Genomic DNA, 26,585 nt, shown 5'->3' on the forward strand with positions numbered 1-26,585 from the left:
AAGGGATTAAAGTCAGGACACTGAGTAAAATGCCCACCGGCAACTGAAGGATTGTTTATCCACCCTGAATGCCCTTCTCCCAGCACTTACAGTTCAATTACCTCTCTTAGGCCTTGGCAGTAAGAGTAGGTGTGTTTTCTCCATGTTTCTTCTCTTCTCTCACCTGCTGAAAACAAGAATTCAGTGGGGGACTCCAGGGGAGGGATGGAGTTGTTTTCACATGTTTTCATGTGAAAACAAAAGCCCCCTTTTGCCTCATACACACTGGAAAGTAACAGGAGAGACAAAGCTTCAACGTGGTGAGCCGCACAGGTTTGGGGGCGGTTAAAGCAATCAACTTACCCAGTACCGTCAGCGTCACTCAGTGAATAGCCAAGTTGGAATTAGGACCCCGGTCTCCTAAGGGTCTTTGTGAAGGACAAATTCCTAGGTGGAAAGAGAAAGGCAGTACTGGCCTTTCACTGCGTTTATCTGCCTCCTAGTTTCAATTCTTATAAAAGAATAAAAGCACATTTTTAGATGACAAAAGTTTGAAACAAGTTGTCTTAAAGACTGACATACTCAACTCCACAAATTGGTATCTGGGTGTAGTTCTCTCTCACTGTTGATTAAACTGAGGAGAGAAACCCCTTCCGTGTAGGTTAAGCTTAGACCGTTAAGCCCCAGCCAGCCCATTCCCTCTCTCTAACACCTGTTCCAGACGTTTCTCTGACCGCTTATCTCCAGTTTGATGTGGGGCTGCTGCAGCAGAGCAGGGACCCCGAAAGCACTCTCCTTTTATTTTGGGGTCTGTAACACAAGCATCGGCTGCTTGGAGAAACAAGGGGGTACAGAAGATAGACACAGCTCCTGCAGCTGGAGGTTCTAGAACCCAGGCTTCCACTGTGGGGTTCAAATATAATAACAAACATGTCCCAACCCACTGTCTCCGTGAGCTGAGTCTGGGCTTTACCAGAGGGAGCTCAGCTGTTCTCAGCTTTATGTACTATATATGCACTGGCCGTGCGATTAAAAGGTATCCCACAGGGCCGTGGGCATGTATATAACAACTGCAGTCTAACAGCAGATTCCCTGCTGAGGTTGCAGCTTTCAGTATCTTTCTCCCTTTGCCTACCAACCAGTGGCGGGAAAAGTTGGGTGTCTTGGAATGTGACAGTCCATGCCCTGGGCATAAAAGATGGGAGGTCGGCATGGATGTTCCAGTGGAGGATGCCTCTGCAGGGAACTCGATGCTGCAGGGAAAGAGCAGTCAATGTGAAGATCAGCCGTGGGGGAAGGTGGGACATGTAGGACAAAAAGTTAATATGATTATGAATCAGTTGGGAATATTTACATATTTGTAGCCTGCGGCTGAAACTAAATGGTAACCAGCCAACATTCCACTGTGTTCACTGCAGTGTGTGAATAGCCACACCAGTCACCTGGTTGATCAAGTTTAAAGGTAGCAAATAAACGGATGATAATAATATCTTGACCGATGTAAGCAGGAAACCTAGTCAGTGAAGGAGACGAGTGAAGGGGGGAAGGAACTAAGGAGAAGCCAACATGTGGAGCCCGGGTGAACACCTAGCCCACAAGGTGAATAGGACCTGGGCTCAGTCAACTAGCTGCCTCGGTAAGCTTCATCCTCAGGACAGATATTCCATCCACAGATCCTGGCTTGACTTGTTTTAACTTCTCTGTGTTACCTACGGTCTCCATCCATAGTCTCTTGCCTTCATGCCTTTCCACCTCTGCCTCCTCCATCATTGCGTTGGCCATTCTGTTATTTTAAGAATACCGTCAAGTCCACAATCACTAACAAAAGCTGTTTATTATTTCTAAGGGAAAGTCCTCCCTGAGGTAAAACTGTAACGGAGCAAACCGTGGGGTTTGCATGCTGGGCCTTGCAGGAAGCTAAATGGGGTCCGAGCCATGAGCCCCAAGGAGTATGTCCCATCCCCTCAATCTGGACACACGAAACAGAAAGCCTGACAGTATCTAGGCAAGGGCACTCTCGGCCAAACAGTGTGGGTTTCAATTCCAAGATTTTAGTGCTAAATCAGATCTAGAGGTTTTAACTCTCCGCTGGGACAGGTTACTGGGATGACACAAACACCAGAGCAGCTTGTGTATATTCGATTTCCTTCTTGGGCTCCTGATAATGGGTGGGCAGATGTGGTTCCCATTGTCCTTTCTCACGGCCCACTTCAACAAGGGCCCCTCCTTTTGTGGGAAAGGCCTGAAGCCACAGGCCAAAGGACCACAGAGACAGATAGGTGTGACACTCACACTTCCAAAAGCCCTGTCCTGACCAATTTCCTTCACTGGCTGGCAAGTAGTGGGTGGGGTAGGGCAGGGAGAAAGATGGGGGAAAACCAAGAGAACAGATAAACCCATGGTATATTCGTTGTACGTTCCACAACGGTATATAAATAACTAGTATTCTACAGATAACATCAAAATACAGAGCGGCCTAAAACACGTATCACTGAAGAATATGCAAGATAGTCAACAACCATTAAATTTTAAAAGGATTATTGTTTATGTATACATTCTTGTGAAGTACAAAAACCCTGTGTGACCAACACCAAATCGAGGGAAGAAAAAGAATGGGATGAAAGGAGGGACACAGTGAATGAAGGCTGCTTCTCTCTCTAGGCTGGCTGAGTGGTCTACAGGCGACAGTTGTATTCTAGTTTTATTTTATTTTATTTTTTTTTAGTTGTATTCTAGTTTTAAATAAAGTATTTCAGGGACACAAAAAAGTAGTAAGACAAGCAACTTAAAGCTGAGAATGAGTTCTTTGCAATTGGGGTGTGTGTGTGTGTGTGTGTGTGTGTGTGTGTGTGTGTGTGTTGGGGGCCGGGAATAAGTGTGTGCAAATCGCTGGCAGCAAAGAACACAAGAATTATGGGTTCAGGGGCACCTGGGTGGCTCAGTCGGTTCAGCGTCTGACTTCAGCTCAGGTCATGATCTCACGGTCCGTGGGTTTGAGCCCCGCGTCAGGCTCTGTGCTGACAGCTAGCTCAGAGCCTGGAGCCTGTTTCAGATTCTGTATCTCCCTCTCTCTCTGACCCTCCCCTGCTCATGCTGTCTCTCTCTCTTAGAAATAAGTAAACATTAAAAAATTTTTTTAAAAATTATGGGTTCAGACCTCTATGTCCCATGGTGTGGTTTTGTGACCCAAAGTCAGGGTTAAATTTTGGATCCAGGTTAGCAACAAAATCCTCCTTTGTAAAATAATTCGTAACGAAGGCCTATTTCTCAGGTCTCCTCTGGCAGAAGCAACACATTCGAGGACAAGAATATCGCTAGTGAAAGAACATGTTGATTTGTCAGGATTCCACATTGCCGCAGTTAGAGACAGGCGTGTTTCCCAGGGAGCGGGTTAGCCCATGGAAACTGGCAGAGAATGAGAGGAAGCTTCCCTGGCCAGGCCCGCAAATTTTAAGGCCCGAAAGGGACAAACACGGCACTTCTGCCACAAAAGCCTTAGCCGGAATTGGCCTCTTCCACTGTCCCCTCCGGAGCAGGCCTTATTATGGCACACTTGACATTGCATGTCTGTTATGCCGCCAAGTCCACAGAGTACGCGGAAGGGTCAGAGCATCTATGCAGTGAACAGAAAGGTACCCGGTCATAAGTTAGAACGTGACATCACATATTGCTGATTATAGAACATGAAAACAGAGAGCTCAGTAGTGATACAGGTCCCGTACCCCCTTAGTGAAACTCATGCAAAATAAATCACAGAATACTTAGAGAAGTGTGGATTTCTTCGGTGGAACCCGACATGGAGAGACCTGGAGAATGTCAGAATGTCTATCTGCAGAGGGAAAAGAAGGCAATGCTAAAACCTTCTTAGAGTTTGTGGGTACTTAAAAAAAAAGTCTTCACAAAATATGTAAAATATGGCTGTATTTCTGTATTAATGATTTCATTAGAGCTTGAAAAAAGTAGTATTTGGAGTTAATTTCATCTACTACCATTTTACCAAAACATATCTGGGTCTAATCTTTTCTATGTAAAGGGATCCAGAAAGCAGAAGTTTCCCTTCCTTCTTGCCTCCACAGAACCATCTGGACTGAGCCCAGGGACAGCCTAGAGATGGGGGATGGGGGAGCAGGGCACATAGCACAGAAAGCTCAAGTGCCTCCAGGGCCTACTGGTTTGACATTTATCAAAGTTACATTCAATCCCCAATTAAGTACCAGCCTGCATCAGGTCAAGTGTGCTCTTGGTTTTCCTTCCCATCTTTAAAAGAAAGTTGCAACACATCTTTGGTTGGTTGGCTGTTTTTGCAGGTTTCCTCCCCGAGCACACTGTGGGAGTGCCGTCGCATGGGGCCAGAGAGGGATGTGCAGTGAGCGTAGGATAACTAGAGCCATGGCGGAGCTTAGCACAGACTTCTCCCGAGGGACAAGGAAGAGGCGTCAGCGTCATTATTCTGAAGTCCCACCCTGTTGTGAAATTTCCTTTTTCTACCTCTCTGAGCATCTTCTAAGCTGAACTATATGCTTGATGGGTGACTAAATCAAAACCGAACATGGACATAATCTACAAAATGAGTGTTACATCCCTGCATTAGAATTAAATGTAAATCACCCCTCAGAGGTACCTGACCACACTCAGCCCTCAACTCACTGGCTTTACTCCGTAGGGCCCATGAGGGAAGCTGGCAGAGACAGTGCCCGTTTATATCCCTTCACTCAACTGTCTGAGCTTGGAGTTCCTTCCCTTGCCCATTTATGGAGATCTATGTGAAAAGTAAAGAGATAGGAAGGAAAAACTCTCGGGGTAGCCATTTACCAAACACGAAAATCTCTGAATTCCTCAGAACATTTAATCCTAACAGGAGGCCGGGTTTATGAACCCAGCTTAGGAGAACCCTTGAAATAAAAGTGACATGGAGAATGCCCCCCCACTAAAACTCCAGGCAAGCACATGAACCATCCTAATTAGTAAATGAGTCTAACACGTGATCATAAGGCAAGTTGTTTGTTTATTCTTTATAAAATATTAGCTGATAGTCAAGCTACCAAAGTCTAAGAGAACCTAAATACATTTACGTTTTTAAAAACATGTCAATATTGTAGCAACACTACAGGAACCTATAAAAGTTAAGACGTATTCTGTTGATCTGGAGGTTAAGTTCTGAAAGTGCTTCAGTAGGAAACTTATTGCAGAGCGAGAATTGCAGGCGGTTCCATGAGAGACACATGCATGTACCTGAAACGAGACCCAAAGGACTTCAGTGTTGTAAAATTTCGGGCCACAGAAAACTTTCCAGTAGTTTCAACAGAAAGGAAGAAAGCTCCCTGACTGCATCTACAACACCCTGGCAAATTATATATCTGGGCCTCTGATTTCCTTGATTTAACATGCCAGCCTAGTACCATAGATCTGACTTGTTCTATTTTTAATTCTGACATTCCTATAACCTCTTAAAGCTTTAAATTAGTAAGCCTAGATAAGAAAATTTCCGAAACTTACTTTGAAGCCTTATACTTCTCCCTAATTGCTTGCTGAGGTCGATGGGGTATATCAAGGCATGCTTTATGCAGCTCACTCAGGCAAGGCACAATTTCATTTAACGAATAACCTGTAAATGCAGCCAGGGTTTCTGGCTAATCAAGACAAAAGAAAAAAACTGCATCATATAACTTCATAGGATTATCAGACAGCTGAAGATTAAACTATGAAATAAAGGAAATTAATCACTTAGGAAGTATCCACATTCATCTCAAAAGAAACTGTAATCCTCCTTCAGTGACTTGAGAAGTAAAATATTAGGAAGAACGGCCAGAGTTCTCAATTTGCTCACACTGTATATTTAAAATGCTCAGTTTGGGGCAGGTTACTTTTCCTCTTCCCTCATGAGCAGGGTTTTTACTGGTCCCTAAAGAACCTCTACTTACCAACACCGTATTTACATAGAATATGAAAGATTCTTAGTGAAATGCAGGATAGTAAATAAGTATTCTAGAAAGTAAAAGTAGATCCCCCACTTCTTTTAGCACAAAAGTGAGCCTTCAGAAGCAAATCAAGGGGTCCATTTTCTTTTTTTCTTTTTTTTAATTTTTTTAAACGTTTATTTTTGAGAGACAGAGCATGAGTGGGGGAGGGGCAGAGAGAGAGGGGGACACAGGATCCAAAGCAGACTCCAGGCTCTGAGCTGTCAGTCAGCACAGAGCCCGATGCGGGGCTCGAACTCACAACCATAAGATCATGACCTGAGCCAAGTTGGACACTCAACCGACTGAGCCACCCAGGTGCCCCTCAAGGGGTCCATTTTCAATCTTGCCTCTTGGACCAAGAGGCAATACTGCCTGCTCTGTTTCCTTGAAAACTTGCTGCGATCTTCTGCTCATCCTAAGCGGATCCAGCTTGTTTTGCACACCGAGGGGAAAAGTCAACAATTTTTGCTCACCTTGCATGAGATGGGCATTTTGCAGTTTCCAGGCCTGCTTCTTTTGAATAAGCATGCCAACACCGTCTCCTTGACTTCCTGCAATCTCTACTCCGAGTCACTGAGTCAAAGGCATAAAGGCTGACCTGCAAGACTCAGTGGCATGTTGTAATCTGCTGGCCAGACAACCAGCTCCTTGTTAAACTAGCTCTTCCTCATTCTAAGCCTTGGGAGTTACTGAACAGATTCTTACATGGGCCTTGAATCTCATCTAGAAAGAAGTAGAATCTTACCCACAAGTGCCTGTTCACAGTATAGTTTGCCAGGCAATAAGCTGCTGCAGCAATCAATGAAGGAAGATATTTCAAGAATGGGTCAGCTTCAAGTAGACTCAGTTCTGCTACGTACTAAGCACAAAGAGAAAATCTCAGTGGAATTAGAAATCTGACTAAGGTTAAAAGTAAACCTAGAAATGTCAAGGGAAAAAAAACTGTCTTCTCTTTGTTCATCTTCCATATCTAATGATAAGTAGATAGAAACAGATGCTCAAAATTATTTACTGGGTTAATAATTGCTATGTCTGTCCATAACCAGAGTAACATTTATGTTGTAGTAAATATCAGTATACAAGTATTTGGTCCACTTGCACAGTATATATGATAGGTTAACTTATCTTATACTAGTACTACAGACTTATGCTAGTCAGGTAAAGTAGCACTGTTCTGGCCACTGGTGTGGAAGAGTCTTTGGCCGATGGCAAAAATATGACCATACTGAAGCTATTAATTTGTCAGGCAAATGCATTCAGTTCAGAGGCTAGAACAGTACCTGTGAGAACTTGTTAGATTAGAAGGAACATACTGGGAAATTTATACATATATCCGTATTACTTTTTGCGTAGCATATACATACCGGATATACTAGCTCATCGTGGTTAGAACCAAGTTTTCCAAATCAATACGTCAGTGCCTTCAACTCAAGTACTACAAGCTCAGACGACCAAATAATGCTTCGCTACTTAATACGTTAGGATAAAATTAGAGCCAAATCACACCACATTTACTTTGGTCCCATTCTGTGAACCTAAGAAGAGGTACTGCTCACGTGTGGTCTGTATCCGACAAGGGGACAGCTTCCAAACTAAATTTCTTTAAGAGCTGGGTGAGTAGACAATCCGTGACTACCAACCGTGATCAACTGTCATGTCTCATAACCATAAATCATGGTTCTAAGATTAGCCCCCTTCCATCACTCAAGTTTTTTTCTGAGCCCAAGACAAAGAACTGAAAAGGAAGGGAGAACTGAGGGATGACTGGGAAAGACTACTTCTTCCTCTCCTTGGCTCCCAAGTTCCCGGCAGTCACGTGGCCTACCTTGGCCAGGTTCTCAGTCCTGATGCACACTACTTGTCTCCGTAAGTACTGGAGGAGAAACTGGTTGGTAGTTGGCACTGTCAGATCAAAAGTCAGGACTTTCAGGAGCAGGTGTTCCATTCTTAACAGCTGTCGTTTTGTGTAAGTGTCATCAGTTATATGCACAAACTCGTCTACTTCAGGTGGATATATTTCTTCATATTTCCTGTGAAAGGTAAAGAGTTTTGGGGAGTAAAGCTTGGAACCTGTGCTATCACAACCATGCCTCTTGTGTGGCCCTCGCAGACTTCTTTAGGTTTTATCCACATATCCACTTAAGTATCACTAAATGGTCCTGGCCGGGACAATATTAGGAGCTTGGTGCCAGAACCGGAATATGAATATTACAAGGCTATGTTGTACTGCTAGGAACAGTAACAGAAACCATTTCCAACTGAGGATTTTAGGTGTTGGCCTCTGATTTGCTGAAAGATTCTGAATGACAGACACACAGATAAAGTCCTCTTAATTCCAGAGACCTCACTCACTCATCTTGTGGGAAAGAAGGTTAAGTTGCACACAGTGGTTGAGCAAAAATTCCTTAGATCTTAATTTCTTTAAAAAGATCATGTTCAGAACTCCCTAATGAATTAGCAAGTGAGGCTCTGTATCATAAAATAATGATATAATTTCATTATTACCAACTTTTGCTTTTGTTTCTCTTTCTGGAGGGGAATTTTGGCAAGTTTCTAGGCATTATTAACTAGAATATCTGAGACAAAAAGAATGAACTATAATCCACCACAGGTCACCTAATTAAAGGCAGCTCAGCCACAAGCCAGCTCTTTTTTGTACACAGTGAGGTACTGTTATGAATGATTGATAGTATCAAGGATGAGCTGAAATCATTTATTCATATGTAACCGAATAAACTGTGCTATTACTAGTCATTTGCTAGGTCGCGAAGATGGTTTTTCCATAACCAAAATCTTTTTGTATTAGAATGTAGTCAAAAGACCATACTGCAAAAGTTAAACTGGATCCTGAATTGAGCTCATGGCTGCTTCAGTCACGACACTGAACTTGTTGCTATAAATCTTAAATATTTGAATTGAAGAGTGAAAGTGTGTTAAGATTCAGTTTCTCAGTAAATACCGTACAAATGATGATATTTTATCAGGGGAGGTATGAATAAGCATTAGCTATCAAGCACTGCATTTCTTGAATAAAAGGAAATGAAAATCAAGTGTTTTGACAGGCTACAGTCTTACATTATTTAAGCTGAAAGAACACTTACGAAGCTAGAAGAATCGCTGCGGTTCCTACAAGCTGTAATTTCCCTCTCAAAACAGACATGCAGGAAAGAAACCTGTCCAAGAAGTTCACGGCCAGGTAGAGAGTCTCTGCTCGAAGCTTATACTCTTCGCCGACCTCAACCAGCCAGTCCACCAGAATTGTTCGCATGCCTTCTGTGATGTCTGGCTGCTTCCTCATGTAGTGTGCTTTGGGCCTGTGTCTTATCTGTGTGGAAAAAGAGTTTTGATACTTAACCCGTTGTTGCTCTATCATAAAGATCACTCCACAGTACAGTGGCTATTTAAAAAAAGAATCTTGTGAGCAAAGGCTAGGAAGAAACCAATCAAGAGCCAAATAAATGTTTACTATGGAAGAAAGTATAAAATGCAATTAGGTAACAAATAACTTAAAGGAGGGGTGGAAATACTAATATGGCTTATTCCTAAGAGTGAAATACTTCATGTACAAACCCTCTGAGTCATGGAGAAATAGTCCAAGTAGTTGCTACTTGCCTCACAACTTTATTTTTCATAGATTTTCCAATGTTTAGATGCCGTAAGAATGCTCTTGGTTATGGCCAAGAGTTTATAACTATCTTATTATTAAATGTTTGGGATGCTAGAAATTGAAATCGAATTTGGGAAAACTCACTTCAGCTTCTCTAAGGTACTGATGAATTTCGTCAGCATATTCAGTCACATTTATCACATCTGTACCAAAATCTGATGCACCGTCAGACTGGGGATGGAGAGATGGGTCTACCAGCATAGGGGAAACTGTGGGGGTTCAACATTATCAAGTAAGACATTGAATTTAAAAATTCATCCCAACCACTAACCCTCCCCAGGCAGCTGTGAAAATAAGTCATTACTTCACAGGTTTCTCCTGCTAGTTACATACTATCGAATGCTGTAGGCAATTACGAACATAGGGTACCATCAGCCGTAGGTGAGTCAGATTACCTGTGCTAAAATCCAGCAGGAAGTGAAGGTCTGACTTGAGTGTGCTGGTGTCTACCTCATACACCTCCTCAAATGCCATCCCATCTCTCCCTGTGCAGCTGTCTCTGTCTCCCTGCTCAGGCTCATCCATGTAGATATCAAATCCTTGCTTGGCTGGCACTTGGACCCCGTAGTCAGTGAGCACTTTCTTACCAGCTGGAGGAAAGACATTTTCTGATCCAGATAAACACCTGATTGTTGTAATCCCCTAGAAGAGCATTAAGTTTTTTGTTAGAGGTCAACCCCAAGATTGTATAGGTGATGTAAGCCTGGGTGACTCAAACCAGGAGGCTGGGAAGATGAGAGGAGGCTTAAATATCTAGGTCTGCAATTTAATTTCAGAAAATGAAGTTATGACTTCTCCCTTATCTTTGTCTACATCTGACATTTGGGAAAAGAGCTACCTGTAATCTGTCATCTTCCTCATGTATTTATCAAAGGGGACTCAAGATTGTAGAAAAAAGAGAAAGCATAGGTTTCCTCCAAAATGATATAGGTATTGCAGGGGGAAGAAGGGGTTTGTTAATTGCCTTTCATACTTGTAGCCTTACAGGAGTTCATAAGTACCCAGCAAAGCTCTCAACACAGTCAATGAGTTCCTGTAGTTTTCCTCCTTAAATAGCCTTTAGTCAGTAAGCTCCTCTAAAGTTTCCATTTTATACTCCATTATTTAGAAACATGATCATTTTAGGGGCGCCTGGGTGGCTTAGTCTGTTAAGCGTCCGACTTTCGCTTAGGTCATGATCTCGCGGTTCGTGGGTTCGAGCCCCGCGTCGGGCTCTGTGCTGACTGCCAGCTCAGAGGCTGGAGCCTGTTTCCGTCTGTGACTCCCTCTCTCTCTGACCCTCCCCTGCTCACGCTGTCTCTCTCTCCTAGAAATAAATAAAAACCTTAAAAATTAAAAAAAAAACAAAAACAAAAACAAAAACACACATGATCATTTTAGAAACTTATACTACTAACTTCTCTTACAAAGCCATAGAATCTTTTGTATGACATAACATAATTACCCTGGGGAAATCTCTCTCTCAATCACTTCTCCCTTTTCTTTATCCCTGTAGCACTAGTGTGTGACCCCTCCAATGAACAAGCACATTACGGTGAGTCATGTTAGGCCTGAAGGTCAGCTGAACCAAGGTAGGTGGCCAAGGTTTATGAATCTGAGTTATATTTATGCAAATGTTAGTAAAATGTAAATACAGTAGCTAGACCTATTTATAACTAATCTTGGTGTTTCCTTTTGAGGTTACTTTCAAGTTAGTATGTGTTTTCCATAACTTTCCCTTATATCTCCAAATTAAATACCTGACTTATTTATGTCTAGTGAGGAAAAAAAAAAAAAAGACTCCTTAAGGTAGTACTAGAAAAAACGACAACAACAGCGGAATATATAAAGGACCAAAATCATAAGTTACTAGAATCATGACTCCAAGTTACTACCAAGTTTGAGTTTTGCTCCAAAGATATATGTATGTGGGATGAGACATATATTCATTAAATAAATATTTACTGATCATATACTATGTACCAGACACTGTTCTATGTGCCCAGAATTTAGCAGTGAACAAAACGTTCAAGAAGGGTTCTCCTCATGGAGTTCATATTCTAGCCCAGAGGATGGGGAAAGACAGGACCTATTACACTGGCTGGTGTTAAGTGCTTTGGAGGCGAAGAACACAGGGAAAAGAGACTCCTTGCCATTTTAAACAGTGTGGTCAGGGAGGGCCCTAATGAAGAGGAGGGAGTTGAGCAAAGATATGAATGAGGTAAGGGAGTAAGTCACAGAAATGGAGGGCGGAAGTGCATTCTGAGCAGAGGGAACAGCATGGGTAAACGCCCGGATGTTCAAGTGTGTCTTCGAGACACAGCAAAGAGCAGATAGGGCAGAGTGAGAAGGAGAGTAGTGTAGGTCACAAAGTCAGAAAGAAAAGAGAAGCCAGATCAGGTAGGCCTTACCACAGACCATTTAAGACCTCTACTACTCAGAAGTGGGAAGCCACTAGAGAAGCCATTGGGCAGAGGAGTGGTATGATCTATGTCTTAATACGATCACCCTGGCTGTGTATATGTATAGAGAGCAAGCAAGATGAGTAAGATGACCACTTATGAAACTTGCAAATTCTCAGTGAGACACAATCGGGATCGGAACCAGTATAACAGCAGTAAAGACTAAGAGGTAGAGATTCCAGATGTTTTAAAAAGGAGAGCCAGAAAATTTTTCTGTGAAAAATTTCAGAAATTTTCTCAGAAAATTTGATGTGAGGAGGGAGAAAAAGAGTCAAGGATGACAAAGGTTTTGGGGCTGAATATTAAGAAAGATGGATATTCCATTCACTGAGATGAGGAAGACTTTGGGAACAGTTATTTGGGGCTAGCGTTAGTGTGAGGTCTTGCACAAATTTGAGATGTCTATTATATGATCTAAGGGAAGATGTCAAGTAGACTGCTGAATACGTGAGCCTATAATATAGCTAAGAGGTCCAGGCTAGAGACAAAAGTGTAAGTCATCACAGATAGATGGTATTTAATGCTAGGAGGCTTGAGAGATTGCTAAGGGAGTGAGTGGAGATTCAGATCAAATACCAAGCCCTGAGCATTCTTTTAGAGATTGGATAAGGAAGAAACAGGATATTGAGGCTGATAGGCCAATGACCTAGGGGGACAACCAGGAGGGAGTAGTGTTCCCCGGGCTGAGTGAGAAGAAATTATTTCAAGAAATAAAGAAAAATCAACTATGTCAAATGTTGCCAGATAACTCAAGTAAGGACAGGCCTAAAAACTGAATCAAAAGAGAACAAGAGAAAAATTAGAGAGAGAGAGAGTATTCATTCAACAAATACTTGCCGCCTACCCTGGTCAGGCATGGTTCTAAGCACTGAGAATACAGCAGTGAACCTGATATCCCAATTCTCATCCTGATGGACTTTATAGCCTGGCAGGATAGACAAACTGTCAAGAATTATTGCTATAAAATGAGTAGTCACTGCAAAGAGCTGTGAAGTTGAAAGGTTTTTAAGATGGAAAAAAATTACAATATACTTGTATGCTTGAGCTTAACCTAGTAGACAAGACTGAGGAGAGAAAGAAGAGTGACATCCTAAGGTTTACTGCACATTGGGGGGGTGGGGTGTCACCTTGCATAAGATCAGGGACACATAAGCCATACAGCAGGATGCAGACCGCAGAGCACACTTTTTGAAGTAATTTAGCCTAGCCTTATCCAATCCGGATTCTAACACCATCTCCAATAAACACAGCAAAGATTTTTTCAAATTGCTCAGGCACAACCTAGATCAGCCTGAACACCACTCTGATCTGGAGGAACGCCAGTCCCATAATCTATTTTGATGCATCAATATTTCCTCTTAACCCAGTGCTTAAGTGGCTTTACATATACTTACAAGATTTGAACAGTTCCTAGACCTATCTCCTTGATATTGGAAAAATAATAAAATAATTCACTATTTCTAGCTGGAAAGGGGACCAAAGTGATCTTTTTTTTAATAAATTTTTTAAAATGTTTTTTGTTTATTTCTGAGAGAGAGAGAGAGAGAGAGAGAGAGACAGCGTGAGCAGGGGAGGGTCAGAGAGAGAGAGAGAGAGAGGGAGACACAGAGTCTGAAACAGGCTCCAGGCTCTGAGCTGTCAGCACAGAGCCCGCCGGGGGCTCGAACCCACCAACTGTGAGATCATGACCTGAGCCGAAGTCGGAGGCTCAACCGACTGAGCCACCCCGGCGCGCCCAAAATAATCTTTAACAGAATCAATATCCCTTACCGTCCAGATCTCAGGGCTGGAATACTCATGGGTATTTGTTGGTAAAATTGCAAGAGAAACCCACCTCCCCCCATGATGTAATAGCCCTTCTCAACAACCAGGTTCCGCCGCAGTTCTCAGTCATTACCTGGCCACAGAACCGCCTGTACTGCCCATTCTCAGTTAGCACCCCTAGCACTGTTCTTTGGGGGGGATCCTGGCCGAGGTGGGCTCTGCTTATCATCTGACACCCATCAGGACCTCCAGGCACCGGAGCCAGAGTTACTTGGCTCTGGGAGCCGCTGCGATGCATACCCTCAGTCTCCACAGGATGCAGCTATCGGAGGAGAAACAGACAAGCCAACAGTTAGTAAGCTCTTCCACCACGGGCTTCAAGCATGTAGTGAATGTCTAGGAGGGAGAGCACTAAGATATATGACTTTCCCTGCAATTATTGGGGCCGAAAGGAAGGGCATGAGCCATGATCAAAGCTGCTTTGAGCAGTGACTTGAGTCTCTCGAGGCTTTCTTCCAAGCCCTGGTGTGACGGCTGGAGCGAGAGACGAATCACGACAGGCCTCCGCGCCAGGACACTAAGCCCCGCGTTAATCGAGAGTCTGAAACTACAAGCTCGAGTCTTTCCTGACCGCCCCCCGCCCCCCCCCCCACCTCCCTGCAAACAAAAGGCCCAGGATACATCACTGCGGGAAATAAGTCCTCTTCTCAAAGGACAAGCAGGGCTCTCCTCCGCGGCCCTCCTTCCACCAGATAGAGGACCCCAAAACCTGCTTGGAACCCACAGCGAGCCTCGCTCTTCTCAGCTTTGTATCTTTATAGAAATCTCGAACAATTAGCAAGTGCACACGAGGATTGGGAAAGAGGGGCCGCTGGAGGGGGCGGGGCGGGGGCGGGGCGGGGGCGGAAGGGGACGGAGGTGTTAATAGATTCCAGCGGGGGCGCAAAACTCCCAGAGGCGGCGGCCCCGGCGCTCAGCGCTAATTACTTTCAACTCCCCCCCCCCCCGCGTCTGTTGAATCGGCCAATCAGCAGCGCTCCCGGGCCTCGCGGGGGCCGCTCCCATGCCAACCGCAGCGGGCGTGCGCGCTCCGGGCCCCCATCGCCATGACGACCCCCTCACCTGACGCGCTCTGGGCAGATGCCCCGCGACGCCCGGGCGTTCAGGGCCGGGCGGGGCTAACGGGCTGCGGCCCCGGCGCCGCCCTGCCCGGGCGTGCTGGGGCAGGCGGTCGCCGTCGGCACACGCGCCCCTTCGGGCGGGCGACCCCGGGCCGGGAGGGAGGAAGGCGGCCCGCCCCGCGATGGCCGGGGCCGTGGAAGGGACTGTTTCCGTGAGCCCGTTCTTCCAACAGCCGCTAACTCCCCCCGCCAACGTCTTTTCCCCGGCCCGCTCCTGAGAACCTTGGCTCGGGAGAGCGACGCGGGGCCCTCGGGGGTGCGCAGGCCGCGGCGCCCAGGCCGCGCCCGCCCGCTCGCTCCGCGTCCCCCGCTCACACACCTACACTTCCTCCCAGAGAGAGGCCGAGAAGCGGCGGGCTGGCCCCAGGCGTGCGCCGGGGCCTCCTAATCCATGGCGGCGGCCTGCCTTCGGTCATTCTGGATCCTTGTGCACCAGAGGCCGCAGCGGGCCGGCCCGGTTGCGGTGCATGAGGCACAGCAGGGCGGGAGAGGTTGGGGTTTTAGGTTCGCGAAGGGTGCTCGCAGCCCCCCAGCGGAGGGGCTCCCGGGCGGGTTCCGTGGGGCAGGCGCGGCGCGAAGCTGGTCTAGGAACGTCGAGTTAGCGGCCCAGGAAGAGGAAGGAACACAGGTGGCAGCACCGGGGCCTGGGCCGTTGAGAGAGGCGAGGAAGTGGGGGCTGGGCACGTGGCCTGGGCACGTGGGGAGAGAAATCCCTGGAACTGGAGGCCCATGGCCAGGTAGCCCGAAAACAGAGGGCCCTACATGGGGGGAGGGGGAGGGGGTCCCTGGACCCTGGGAGCTCTGGCACCCAGCAGAGGTGACTGGCAACTGGCGCAACAGGTAAAATAAACTTTTATTTTATAAATGTGTGTGTACACGCAAGCACGAATTGCGTAGTGTTACTGCTTTTTGTTTTATTTTAAACACGCGTCCCCCCAATTTCTAAAGCAGACCCCCAGAGGCCATTTAAATGGCCGCTTTACGAAATGGTTAGTTACCTCCTCCTCTCTTACTTTGAACGGAAATGATTGTTCATCTTACCAAAAAAAATTTTTTTTCAAGTGGTTTTCATTAGCGGGCTGGGTATGCATTATTTTAATGGGAAAATTGAAGTATGCTACAGAAAGTGCCAACGAAAGCATTTTCTCCAGTCAGCTGTGGAGGAAGTTGCGAAGCCTCTTGGAAATCAGTGCAGGAGGAGCCCGGAAACGGCTCCTGCTTAGGATGAAACTGGTTTTAATCACGTTCATCACCGACTGTCCGTCGGAGGCAGCAATCCCCTTGAACCCTGGAATTCCTTGTGCCTTTGAAAATGAAGGCAGCGCAGGCTCCCTGGTAACATCTTGGCTGTGGCAAGAGACGAGCGGAGCAAATGCTCCGCTTTGCAAGGTGCCTCTGCCTGATGGAGGAAAAGGGCCTTTCTGCCCTCTTGCGCGATTTCTGGGGACGCTGAAGACCCCAAGTGGTAAATTGTGTCTGGGAGGGAGTCGGGAGCAAGTCTTGCTTAGAACCTTGGTTGCTTTGGCGGGTTCCAGAGTTCCCTGAACTCACGTGACCTGACCGTAGGTGTGCCCCTTCTGATCTGGTTTCTTGGAGGGAATTGACTGAAACCCTCACTCCTTTTTTCCTAAACAAAGGAGCTAGTGCAGTGTTGGTTGTGGCGGCCTGTGGTTTTGATCCTCTCTTCTGAGACTGGAGCTTGAGCAGGGAAAGGGTAGCGCTAGGCTTCTTCAGAGGTAGCTCTTTGAAGTTGGGTGTAGGGGACCTTAATCGAGTCAGGACAAGAAGACAGACTACAAATGTGTCTAGTGCCTCTCGGGTGTCTTGGGTCTGAAAACTGCCTTTAGAAAAAGAAAATACCTTGTAACAAGGTGGGATCCTCAAATTACTTTCATAGTCCTTTCCCCCTACCTTTTCTCATGTGAGTAGCTGCAGCCTAATTCTGCTTTAATACATACGAAATATTATTATTATCATTACATCTTACCATCCTCGATTTCCACTTTGTTAAACGTGGCAAAGGAAAGTGATAAGTGGCTTCTGATTTTATTGTGCTGCCTTAGAATACAGCTGAAAAAAGTACACAATTTTCGTTAAAAATTTAAACAAAAAACTTGGCCTTATGATTTAGACAAATAGGAGCAGAGAGAATAGAACAGACTTTCTCACAAATTATGCGTTTTTTGTGAGATGTGTAGTTTTAATTTTGCTGTTATAGGAAAACCAGAATTAGAATTCAAAGTTAAGTCAATATTAAACGTCTGCATGTTTTACATAAACTATATGTTTGTTAATATATTGAGAAATGAATCGTACATTTAATTATAAATACATCTTTAATGTCTAAAGTATTTGGGGAGACTTACATACTGATACAACACTTTCTTAGCTTAAAAATTAGTTGGTCAGCATTTCTGCCTGATATTCAGTACTCAGCTAGTTTTGACGTGGAGTTAATTTCCATAATAAGGATGACAGCTGAATTCTTTAGTAGGAATTTTGAAAACCCAATGGTCCTGTTAAAATCAATTCCTCTCTTCTCCAAATTACAAAGGCAATCTTTTCTGTTTGCCAGCAATTACCTGGCATTTCAGAAGCTGTTATTACTTCTATTACATTTGCTCATGGTAGCTAGTAATTAACCTCCTGTTCAAACATTTCCGTTTTCATTAATTTGTATGAAATCAAGTTGATTTTCAGCGTAGGGCTGAAAAATATATGAAAAAGTAGAACCTTTTTTTCTTTTTAAGGGCAGATGTCCATTCAGGGACATACGTTGCCTTTTCATAAACCTACCTTTGCCATGATATATTTAATTTCAGAATATAGTTATAATAGTGAGGTACGGGACAGATGTTGGGGCTGGTGGGCCATTGTGTCATTGTAGTCCACGTAGTTCCAGGGAAGATGGCCAAAGGGTCAAGGAAGTCCAGTTTGAGAAGCAGCCCAAAATGTCTAACCTTAGGAAGGATGCATCCTTCAACAGTGTGAAGTGGAGCCTTTCATACATATCAGGTGAAGTGCTCTCTCTGAGGAAAAATAGTTGGGATACATGAGAGTAGCCAAAGTCTACTATTCATTCATTCCTTTTACAAGTATTTTTTTGAGCATTTCAGACCAGGCAGTAGCTGGGTATGGAACAGCAATTAAAAATGATTCCTGCCCTCAAAGAGCTTTTTGTTCCAGGCAAAGAGATGGTAAACAGATAGTTATGGTGAAACATAATTAGTGTTTATTTCACCATGGGGGACAGAGATATATAAACAGGGAGCAGTTGGAGCTTAGAGAAAAGGAATAAAACATGCTGTAGAGATTTGGAAGCAGTATCCAGATCTGACAATAAAGATGATTAAAGTTAAAAAAAATTGGCAGGGCAGATGGTATAGTCTACATATATCCTAGAAAGGGGGAGCCCAAAGAACAAGAATTTTCAGCTGTGTTTATCCAGTACCTTCCAAAGGAGAGCAATAAACTGTGATGTCTAAAATTGGCCCTCAAGTATGTCTCTACTGGCTCTGGGACAGACTCCTCAGCAACAATCTCATGAAGAAGTCAACTTCCCAGGAATTGGGTAAGAGGAAGAAGGTTCTAGTGACTTTAGTTACCAAGACCCAGTCCCTAATAATGTGCTCAACTAAAGATACACAATTAAAATAAAAAACCTCTGACTGCAGAGTTGAGTTCTCAGGGAGTAGCCTCTCCCAAGATTTCTACACCAAGGGAAAAAAAAGTTTCAATGCGATGATGGAGCCATTGTAGTTTAAATAATTTGTAAAAGTTTTGAGTTGCCAGATCTTTGCCGAAAGTCTCTTATTAGAGGAAGTCAAGAACGTGAATTTTACACAATCTTTCATAGATCTAAACTTCATCTGATAACTCGTGTTAATATGGGGTCATTGCATCCTTTTTTTAATATAGATTTTGTGTTTGTTTGTTTTTATTTATTTCTAGGAGAGAGAGAGACAGCATGAGCAGGGGAGGGTCAGAGAGAGAGGGAGTCACAGACTGAAACAGCTCCAGGCTCTGAGCTGGCAGTCAGCACAGAGCCTGACGCTGGGCTCGAACCCACGAACCGCGAGATCATGACCTAAGCGAAAGTCGGACACTCAACCGACTAAGCCACCCAGGCGCCCCGAGGTCATTGCATCCTTAAAGTTAACTGTCATTTACTGGTTATATCCTTTTAGTTAATAGTCCTATTTATAACAGTTTTTCTGTGCAAATCAATTATTGTACCATCAGTTTTATGACACAGTAGATTCCATAAAATAGGTTTCCTTTGTTTCACATTTGTCTCTAATTATCTGTCTCTAATTTGAAAATGTTATAGTATTTCCATGTTAGCTGCCTGTGTCTTATTGTCTAAATCCTGTATCTGAGGACAGGCTCATGCTGTGTTAACTCCAGCAGCCATTAATATTATCTGCCTATTGATATTTTTGTTAATTAAGTCCTATTGCCAGTAAGTCACAGAATATTTGTAAAATTTGTTTTGCATTGCCATAGTCCTTTTATTGCTCATCCATAATAGTATCAACAGTAGTCACAGCAAATGACATTAGTTCCTATTCTAAACTTGGATTCTTAGCGGGGTACCTGGGCGCTTCAGTTGGTTGAGTGTCCAGCCTTTGGTTTCAGATCAGGTCATGACCTTATGATTCGCAACTGCAAGCCCTGCGTGGGGCTCTGGGCTGACAGTGTGGAGCCTGCTTGAAATTCTCCCTCTCTCTGCACCTCTCCTGCTCATGTGCACAAAAATTTATTTTGTTCTCTCAAAATAAATAAAAGCTTAAAAAAATTATAAACTTAGATTGTTAAAAAAAAATTTTCATGCTAAAGACAAAAAAAAAAAAACTCCAAACCTTGCTGTAGAACTATTATACCATTTTGTTTATGATCAGAAGTATCTAGCCTGAAGAATTTATATAGCCCTCACTTGTGAAAATTCTATCTGGATAGAAGAAATCTCAAACACATATAACTTTTCCTATAGCAACAATGAGTCATAAAGTTGTCTGCATGTATATGTGTTCTTTTTTAGGCATTTGATATATTTTCTGACTAAATGAGGCAGCTTAGTTGTTTGTTCATACTACCAAAATTGCTTATTATCATTAATAAAACTTTTGTCTAGTCAGCAGTCAGTCAAAACCACAGTATCTGTCTGAAGTGCATTGTGTCCTGTAATGAAGAGCTTTAGATAAACCTTAGGATTATAAAAGTCCCTAGTCATCACTGTCCTTTCAACTATCTGACCCGGAGACTCCCCCTTATGCTGCAGAGTAACATGCCCTAGACATGTAACCTCTCATTTCTGATTCCTCTCTCCCCCTGGAGTTCCTTTGCTTTCTTTCTCTTTTGGGTGGTGGCCCCATGCCACTGTCTTTTGAAGGTTTTCTGGTTGGAGAGACTTTCCCATCCATCCCTCTCCCTTCCCCATGCAAACCTCTCAAAGCACCACCCAAGTGGAGCTCATTGTGTGCTACTGCCACCTTGTGGTCATATCTTTTCCCCTGATGAATTCCCAAATCCCTGAGCCTGTAGTGCTGTTAAGTGTATGAGAGGAGAAGCACATGCATTGCTTTAAATTGCTTTCTCAAGGCTGGATGGGATTTTTTTCCTTCTTTTTAGTAACTTCAGGTTTTGGCACTCATTGAAAAATATTCTTAGACCTAGCAAGCTAGAGGATACTTGAAGGTCATGTCATTAAGCCCTGACCTATATAGGTGAGGACCCTTGGGTTCAGATGTCTATTTTCTCAATAAGAAAAGTCATTATTAAAGAGAGAAATTATCATGGTAAATTACAAGATCAGGCCAACAGCCCTGTCCAATAAAACTCTGCAATGATGAAAATGTTCTATATCTGCACTGTCCAGTATAGTGATGAGTGGCCAGATGTAGTGAGCATTTGGTATACCAGAGCAACTGAAGAACTGAATTTTTTATTTAATTTACATAGTCACATGTAGCTAGCAGTTACCATATTGGTCAAGGCAGGATAAAATATTGGGTGGTTGGGAACAGTCAGTGCATTAATAGACATCATGGACATTTTCCTTCGATAGTGTATGCAAATATGAGTGTTTTTTCTTGACTAACTTCTTTCTAAGTTATTCTTATACTTCTAGAAATTATTCTTATATTTCATTATCTGGGATAAAGTGCACCAGTTACTAATGATACGAAGGCATGTCTTCAGTGTAGGTTCTTGGAGGAACATTGAGTTCATGCGGTTCATAAGGAAGACCCATTTATAAATGAACAAGAAGAGTTTATCCAGAAATTACATGCTCCTTGTTAAAGTGAAATGCTCATCCTTTTCCCTCATCAGGCAATTGTCTAGAGATAGAACCAGAACAAACTGAAAGATCAACTTGAAGTGTTAATCTGGTGAACTAATCAAACTTTCACCATTTAATTTTATAGTTATAAGTATACTTAGATTTGCTGAATGCTGTCCTTATATAACAGTTAATGTAAATTGAAGCTTAAGGTTCATTTTTATTACTCAAGTTGTATGTTGAATTTTGTGGGCAAATTCATAATCTCCTTAAGAATTCGCCTTTCTGGGGCACTCAGGTGGCTTAGTCGGTTAAGCGGCCAACTCTTGATTTCCACTTAGGTCATGATCTCACCTTTTGTGAGTTGGAACTCTGCGTTGGGCTCTGCACTGATAGTGCAGAGCCTGCTTAGGATTCTCTCTCTCTCTCTCTCTCTCTCTCTCTGCCCCTCTCCAAATTGTGCTTTCTCTTTCTCTCTCAAAATATATAAATAAACTTAAAAAAAAAAAAAAGAATTCACCTGTCATACTCATGCCAGTGTTTGTGAAATCTTCATCCCTCCACTAATACTTCATAAGAAGCCAATATCTGTCCTTATTTGGGATCTGTTTTTTGTTTGTTTGTTTCATGCTTCCTGAGGAGGCACCTTATAAGAATGCACTTCTGCTTTCCAGAACATACATAATTGATTTATGCAGCATTGTGCTAACAGTTATGCTTGTTGATGTTACTGTAAATAATTTTTATCATGAGTTTCCTTGATTGAGGGGTTGCTTTTTGATAGATTCCGTAGTGATTCCCCTCACATATTAATTTACTTGATAAAGCAAGAACACTGTAGCAATTAAAAATTCTACAGATGTGCTAGGAATGCGTTAGGAAAGTTATTAACATAAGTTTTGGGGTAGAAATTTTCTGGGAGAAATTTTTATAATTACAACGAACATAGAAGATATACAGCTACAATTATGAGTTTCTTTGGATTTCAAATCCGAGAGAATTCATTCAGAACAAATTATAAATTTTTACTGAAGATGGCAGAAACTGTTGCTAAAAAGAAGGTGAGAAACAGAGCGTTGGTAATTTCAGCTGCAAGGAGAGAAAGGAAGCTGGTGAGCTAAAGAGCTCAGTCTAACTGTGTTGCTATGCCAGTTCTCTGGGAAAATAATCCAGAAACTTATTTACCCAGTTAATGAAAACAAGTTCAAATAAACAGTGATCAAGTCATATGTACTTTATAAATAGGATTTGAAAATGAGAGAATACTCCGAGCAATATCTGAGGGGATGAAAATAATACTTTCTTTGCTTCTGTTTGCTTGTTTTGAATCCACAGGTAGTATTTTATCCCACTAGAGTTGAACCATTTTTAAGTTGTCTTTGTTTTGTAAAAAGCTAGCTTTTGTTCCTTTTACTAAAGAAATGCCAAAAAAAAAAAATTTCATCTTGTTGGTAAGTCAAGAGGAGTAGCCAATATGGAAACTTCTTACATCCTGATTAAGATTTCTATTGATTTCAAGCAAAGATCAAGGCAGTAGGAGAAACACTCCATGAGAATCGAAACCCATAGAGAGAAATAAAGGAGGGCCGCTTCCGCAGTCAAGAGGAGCAAGGATGGGTGTGTTCCCCGAATACACACAATACACAGGGTGGAATGCTCTGCCTTCCTGCTAATGTTAATAATCTTCAGTCTGTTCAGGATTAACCAACCATCTGTCAGTTCAACAATAGCAATATTTTCTATGCAATGAGCAAAATGGAAATTCTAACTCATAAGAATGAATTCATAATCTCAGGGTGCCTGGGTGGCTCAGTTGGTTGAGTGTCCGACTTCAGCTCAGGCTATGATCTCATGGTCCATGAGTTCAAGCCCCATGTCAGGCTCTGTGCTGACAGCTCAGAGCCTGGAGCCTGCTTCTGATTCTGTCTCCCTTTCTCTCTGCCCCTCCCCCACTCATAATCTGTGTCTTTGTCTCTCAAAAAATGAATAAATGTTCAAAGAATTTTTAAAAAGAATGAATAATCTGTAGCAATGTATTCTAAGAGTGTTTCAGGGTAGAGCTGATTTAAGCATATTCGTTTAAATTTTAAGTCATTAAAAAGACTTAATCATTCTTTTTTCCTATAAGCTGTGTAGCACCTATTCATTTTCCACTTTGAAACTGCACTTTTAGGGAGAGAACCTGAGTTATATAGAAGCAAAATTGCACACCACTTCTTTCCTGAACGTTGTTATGCATGTTATCTTTGGGAAAATCTTATAATTTAAGAATTGAAGTCCATTATATTCTGACAAATATTAAATAAGAATTATTTTGCTGGGGGTACCTTGTTGGCTCAGCTGGTTAAAAATCTGCTTTTAATTTTGGCTCAGGTCATGATCTCATGGTTAGTGAGTTTGAGCTCTCCATTGGGCTCTGCATTGACAGTGTGGAGCCTACTTGGTATTCTCTCTCTTTCCCTCTCTCTGCCCCTCCTACGCATGTGTACACCTCTCTGTCTCTCCTTCACTCTCAAAATAAATAAACTTTTAAAAATGGAATTATTTTGCTGATACTAGATACTGTTTTTCAGAACTAAACTAGGAATAAATCCCCCCAAAATTCTGATTTACATAAAATACCCTTAAATCTGGCTTCTACTACTGTCTTTGATTTGTTTAATTTATATGTAGAACTTTTTTTTAAATTTTTTTTAATGTTTTATTTATTTCTAGGAGACAGAGAGAGACAGCGTGAGCAGGGGAGGGTCAGAGAGAGAGGGAGTCACAGACTGAAACAGGCTCCAGGCTCTGAGCTGACAGCACAAAGCACGACGCGAGGCTGGAACCCACGAACCGTGAGATCATGACCTAAGCGAAAGTTGGACGCTTAACCGACTAAGCCACCCAGGCGCCCCTATATGTAGAACTTTTTAAAGGCTGAAATGAATCTGTTCTTATACCTTGCCATGATAAGTTTAATTGTAATTTATAAATTGATTATTTTGTTGTAGTTATTGGGAACAAATTAATAAATAGTACCAAACACTTTGATTTGCATTTTAGTATCTGATTTTTAAAAATTAACCTGATGTTTATGCTGGGTATCTATATAAGAAGTTTTTATAACTTATTTATTTATTTAAGTAGTTTCCAAGCCCAGCATGGGGCTTGAACTCACAAACTCAAGATCAAGAGTCATATGCTATACCGACTGAGCCAGCCTTTAGGACATATTTAGACTAAAAGTGAAATAACGCTTGCTCTTTTCTCCCCAACAACCTGGCAGACCTCTCCTATTGTTCAACTATAAGTAAGAACATTTTGGATTCATAGAGAGGCTTTTGGCTGAGAATGGGAACTGCATAAAGCTACATAGTTTTATTGTCCCTTCCTATTTGTGTATTCATTCTGTGACTTTTCAGCAAACATTTATCAGCACCTAATATGTTCCAGGAACGACCTTAGGTGTTTGAAATGTGATAGTACACAAGAGAGACATAGATTCCTGTTCTCACAGAATTTTCAATTTACTTTTTTTTTCTAATAGTGGCTGTGAATCAATCCTACCAAGTTTTTAAATTCTATATTACACTCTAGATTTAAAACAGTGACATTTGGGGGCTCCTGGGTGGCTCAGTTAAGTGTCCGGTTCTTGATTTTGGCTCAGGTCAGTGATCTCACAGTCATGTAACCTGCTTGGGATTCTCTCTCCTATTCTTTCTGTTCCCCCACCCCCCCGCTTGTGCTCGCTCATGCACTCTCTCTCTCTCTCTCAAAATAAATAAATGCACTATTAATCTATTTGGTTATTCTCCATGGTGCCCAGAATGTTAGGAAGAACAGAAGCTCAACAGCCCTCTGTGAATCGATAAAAACAGTTACTTACTTCTAAAAACAGAAGGATGTGTCTTTTCTGTTATGGTTAAATATGACTGTTGCCTGTTGCCTAATAGGGTTTTCACTTAGAAATTATGTACAATATTTTATTATCCAAAATAAGTAGACATCATTATTTCTTTGAGATGAAGGAATACATTGAAATTGAATGCCTGTTCTGAATGAGGGCAATTTAAAATCAGGTCAGATTAAAATCTTTCAAAATGGGGAGGTGTTAGGGGTGCCTGGGTGGCTCAGTTGGATTAAGCATCCTAACTCTTCATTTCAGCTCAGGTCATGACCTCACCTTTCATGAGATCATGCTCTGCAGAGGGCTCCTTGCTACCTTGTGCTGATAGTGCAAAGTCTGCTTGAGATTCTGTCTCTCCCTCTCCCTCTGCCCCTCCCCAACTTGCTCTCTGGTGTTCTCTCTCTCTCAAAGTAAATAAATAAACATTAAAAAGATGGGGAGGTGTTGGTCAAAGGGCACAAAGTTTCAGGTTTGCAAAATGAATAAATTCTAGACCTCTACTGTACATTTGTGCCTTTGTAGCTAACAACACTGTATTGTATTCTTAAACATTTGCTATGAGGGCACATCTTCTGTTAAGTTTTATTACCACCAAAAAACCACAAAAAGACAGGAGGAAACTTTCAGAGGTGACAGATACGTTTTGATCTTGATGGTGGCGATGGTTTCACTGTTGTATACTTATTCCCAAATTAATCAAGTTGTATACATGAAATATATAAAAAATTTTGTATGTTAATTATACCTAAATCATTATTGTTTGTTTTTATTGGTCTCCTCTCCCTATTATAGAAGCAATGTGAATTAGTATGACAGTTGATTTGAGTAATTAAATAGTGTTTCAGGATTAATTGGAATTGAAGCTTTGTCTTCCCAACTATTCTGAATCAGTTTTCTTCTGATATTCTGCTGGCACAGTTTGTTGAAGTACGTCACCTGCTTGGTCTCACTGATAGATTCAGTGTTCGCACCACTGTTTAATTCTGTTATTACTCAACCAGTATGTAAGGATTATATGACCTTTATGAATGTTATATATTTATCTTTTAAGCCGAGGTGGCTGAATCTTTACCTTATGGGAATATGTTCTCCTCAACAATGAAAATACTGAAAAGGTGATTAAAGTTTAATAAAGCTGCCAAGTCAATGAGATTGATCTCTTTAGAGATAGTTTCCCTTGAGAGATTGTAGAAATGATATAAAATTCATTTTCAAACATTTGTAGGCAAAGCTTTTCAGATTTACTTCACTAAGAAGATACCATGGAAGTCTCAGGAGAAATAGTTCAGAGTTTTGGAGGCTTCAGAGAGTTTTTTTTTTAATTTGTTTGCTAAAACAAAGAAAAGCATTCTATAAAAGGTATCAAGTTACAAACGGTATAAGATCTAAATTTTCTTTGGAGAGAAAATTAAAAGGGCATG

General features: G+C 42.4%; 1 protein-coding gene across 4 annotated transcripts; it reads right to left on the reverse strand.

Moving 5' to 3' along the window:
* Positions 1-4,964: 4,964 nt before the first annotated feature.
* CCNA1 (cyclin A1) lies at positions 4,965-15,543 on the reverse strand. Of its 4 annotated transcripts, none has more exons than XM_039251865.1 (9): positions 15,312-15,543; positions 13,945-14,133; positions 10,002-10,248; positions 9,691-9,815; positions 9,041-9,264; positions 7,765-7,969; positions 6,685-6,798; positions 5,476-5,609; positions 4,965-5,211 (listed from the first exon to the last, which is right to left on the reverse strand). In XM_039251865.1, exons 2-9 carry the CDS (start codon positions 14,107-14,109, stop codon positions 5,160-5,162), a joined length of 1,266 nt encoding a protein of 421 aa, XP_039107796.1. In that variant the 5' UTR covers positions 14,110-14,133; positions 15,312-15,543; the 3' UTR covers positions 4,965-5,159. The 4 variants fall into 4 exon arrangements, with proteins under 4 accessions (XP_039107796.1, XP_039107797.1, XP_039107794.1 ...); XM_039251866.1 differs by lacking the exon at positions 15,312-15,543 and adding an exon at positions 14,596-14,674; XM_039251863.1 differs by lacking the exon at positions 15,312-15,543 and adding an exon at positions 14,498-14,639.
* Between the last annotated feature and the right edge of the window lie 11,042 nt (positions 15,544-26,585).

This window comes from Hyaena hyaena, unplaced genomic scaffold (assembly GCF_003009895.1).
Source record: "Hyaena hyaena isolate Hyena2069 unplaced genomic scaffold, ASM300989v1 scaffold_398, whole genome shotgun sequence".
Classification (NCBI taxonomy): Eukaryota; Metazoa; Chordata; class Mammalia; order Carnivora; family Hyaenidae; genus Hyaena; species Hyaena hyaena.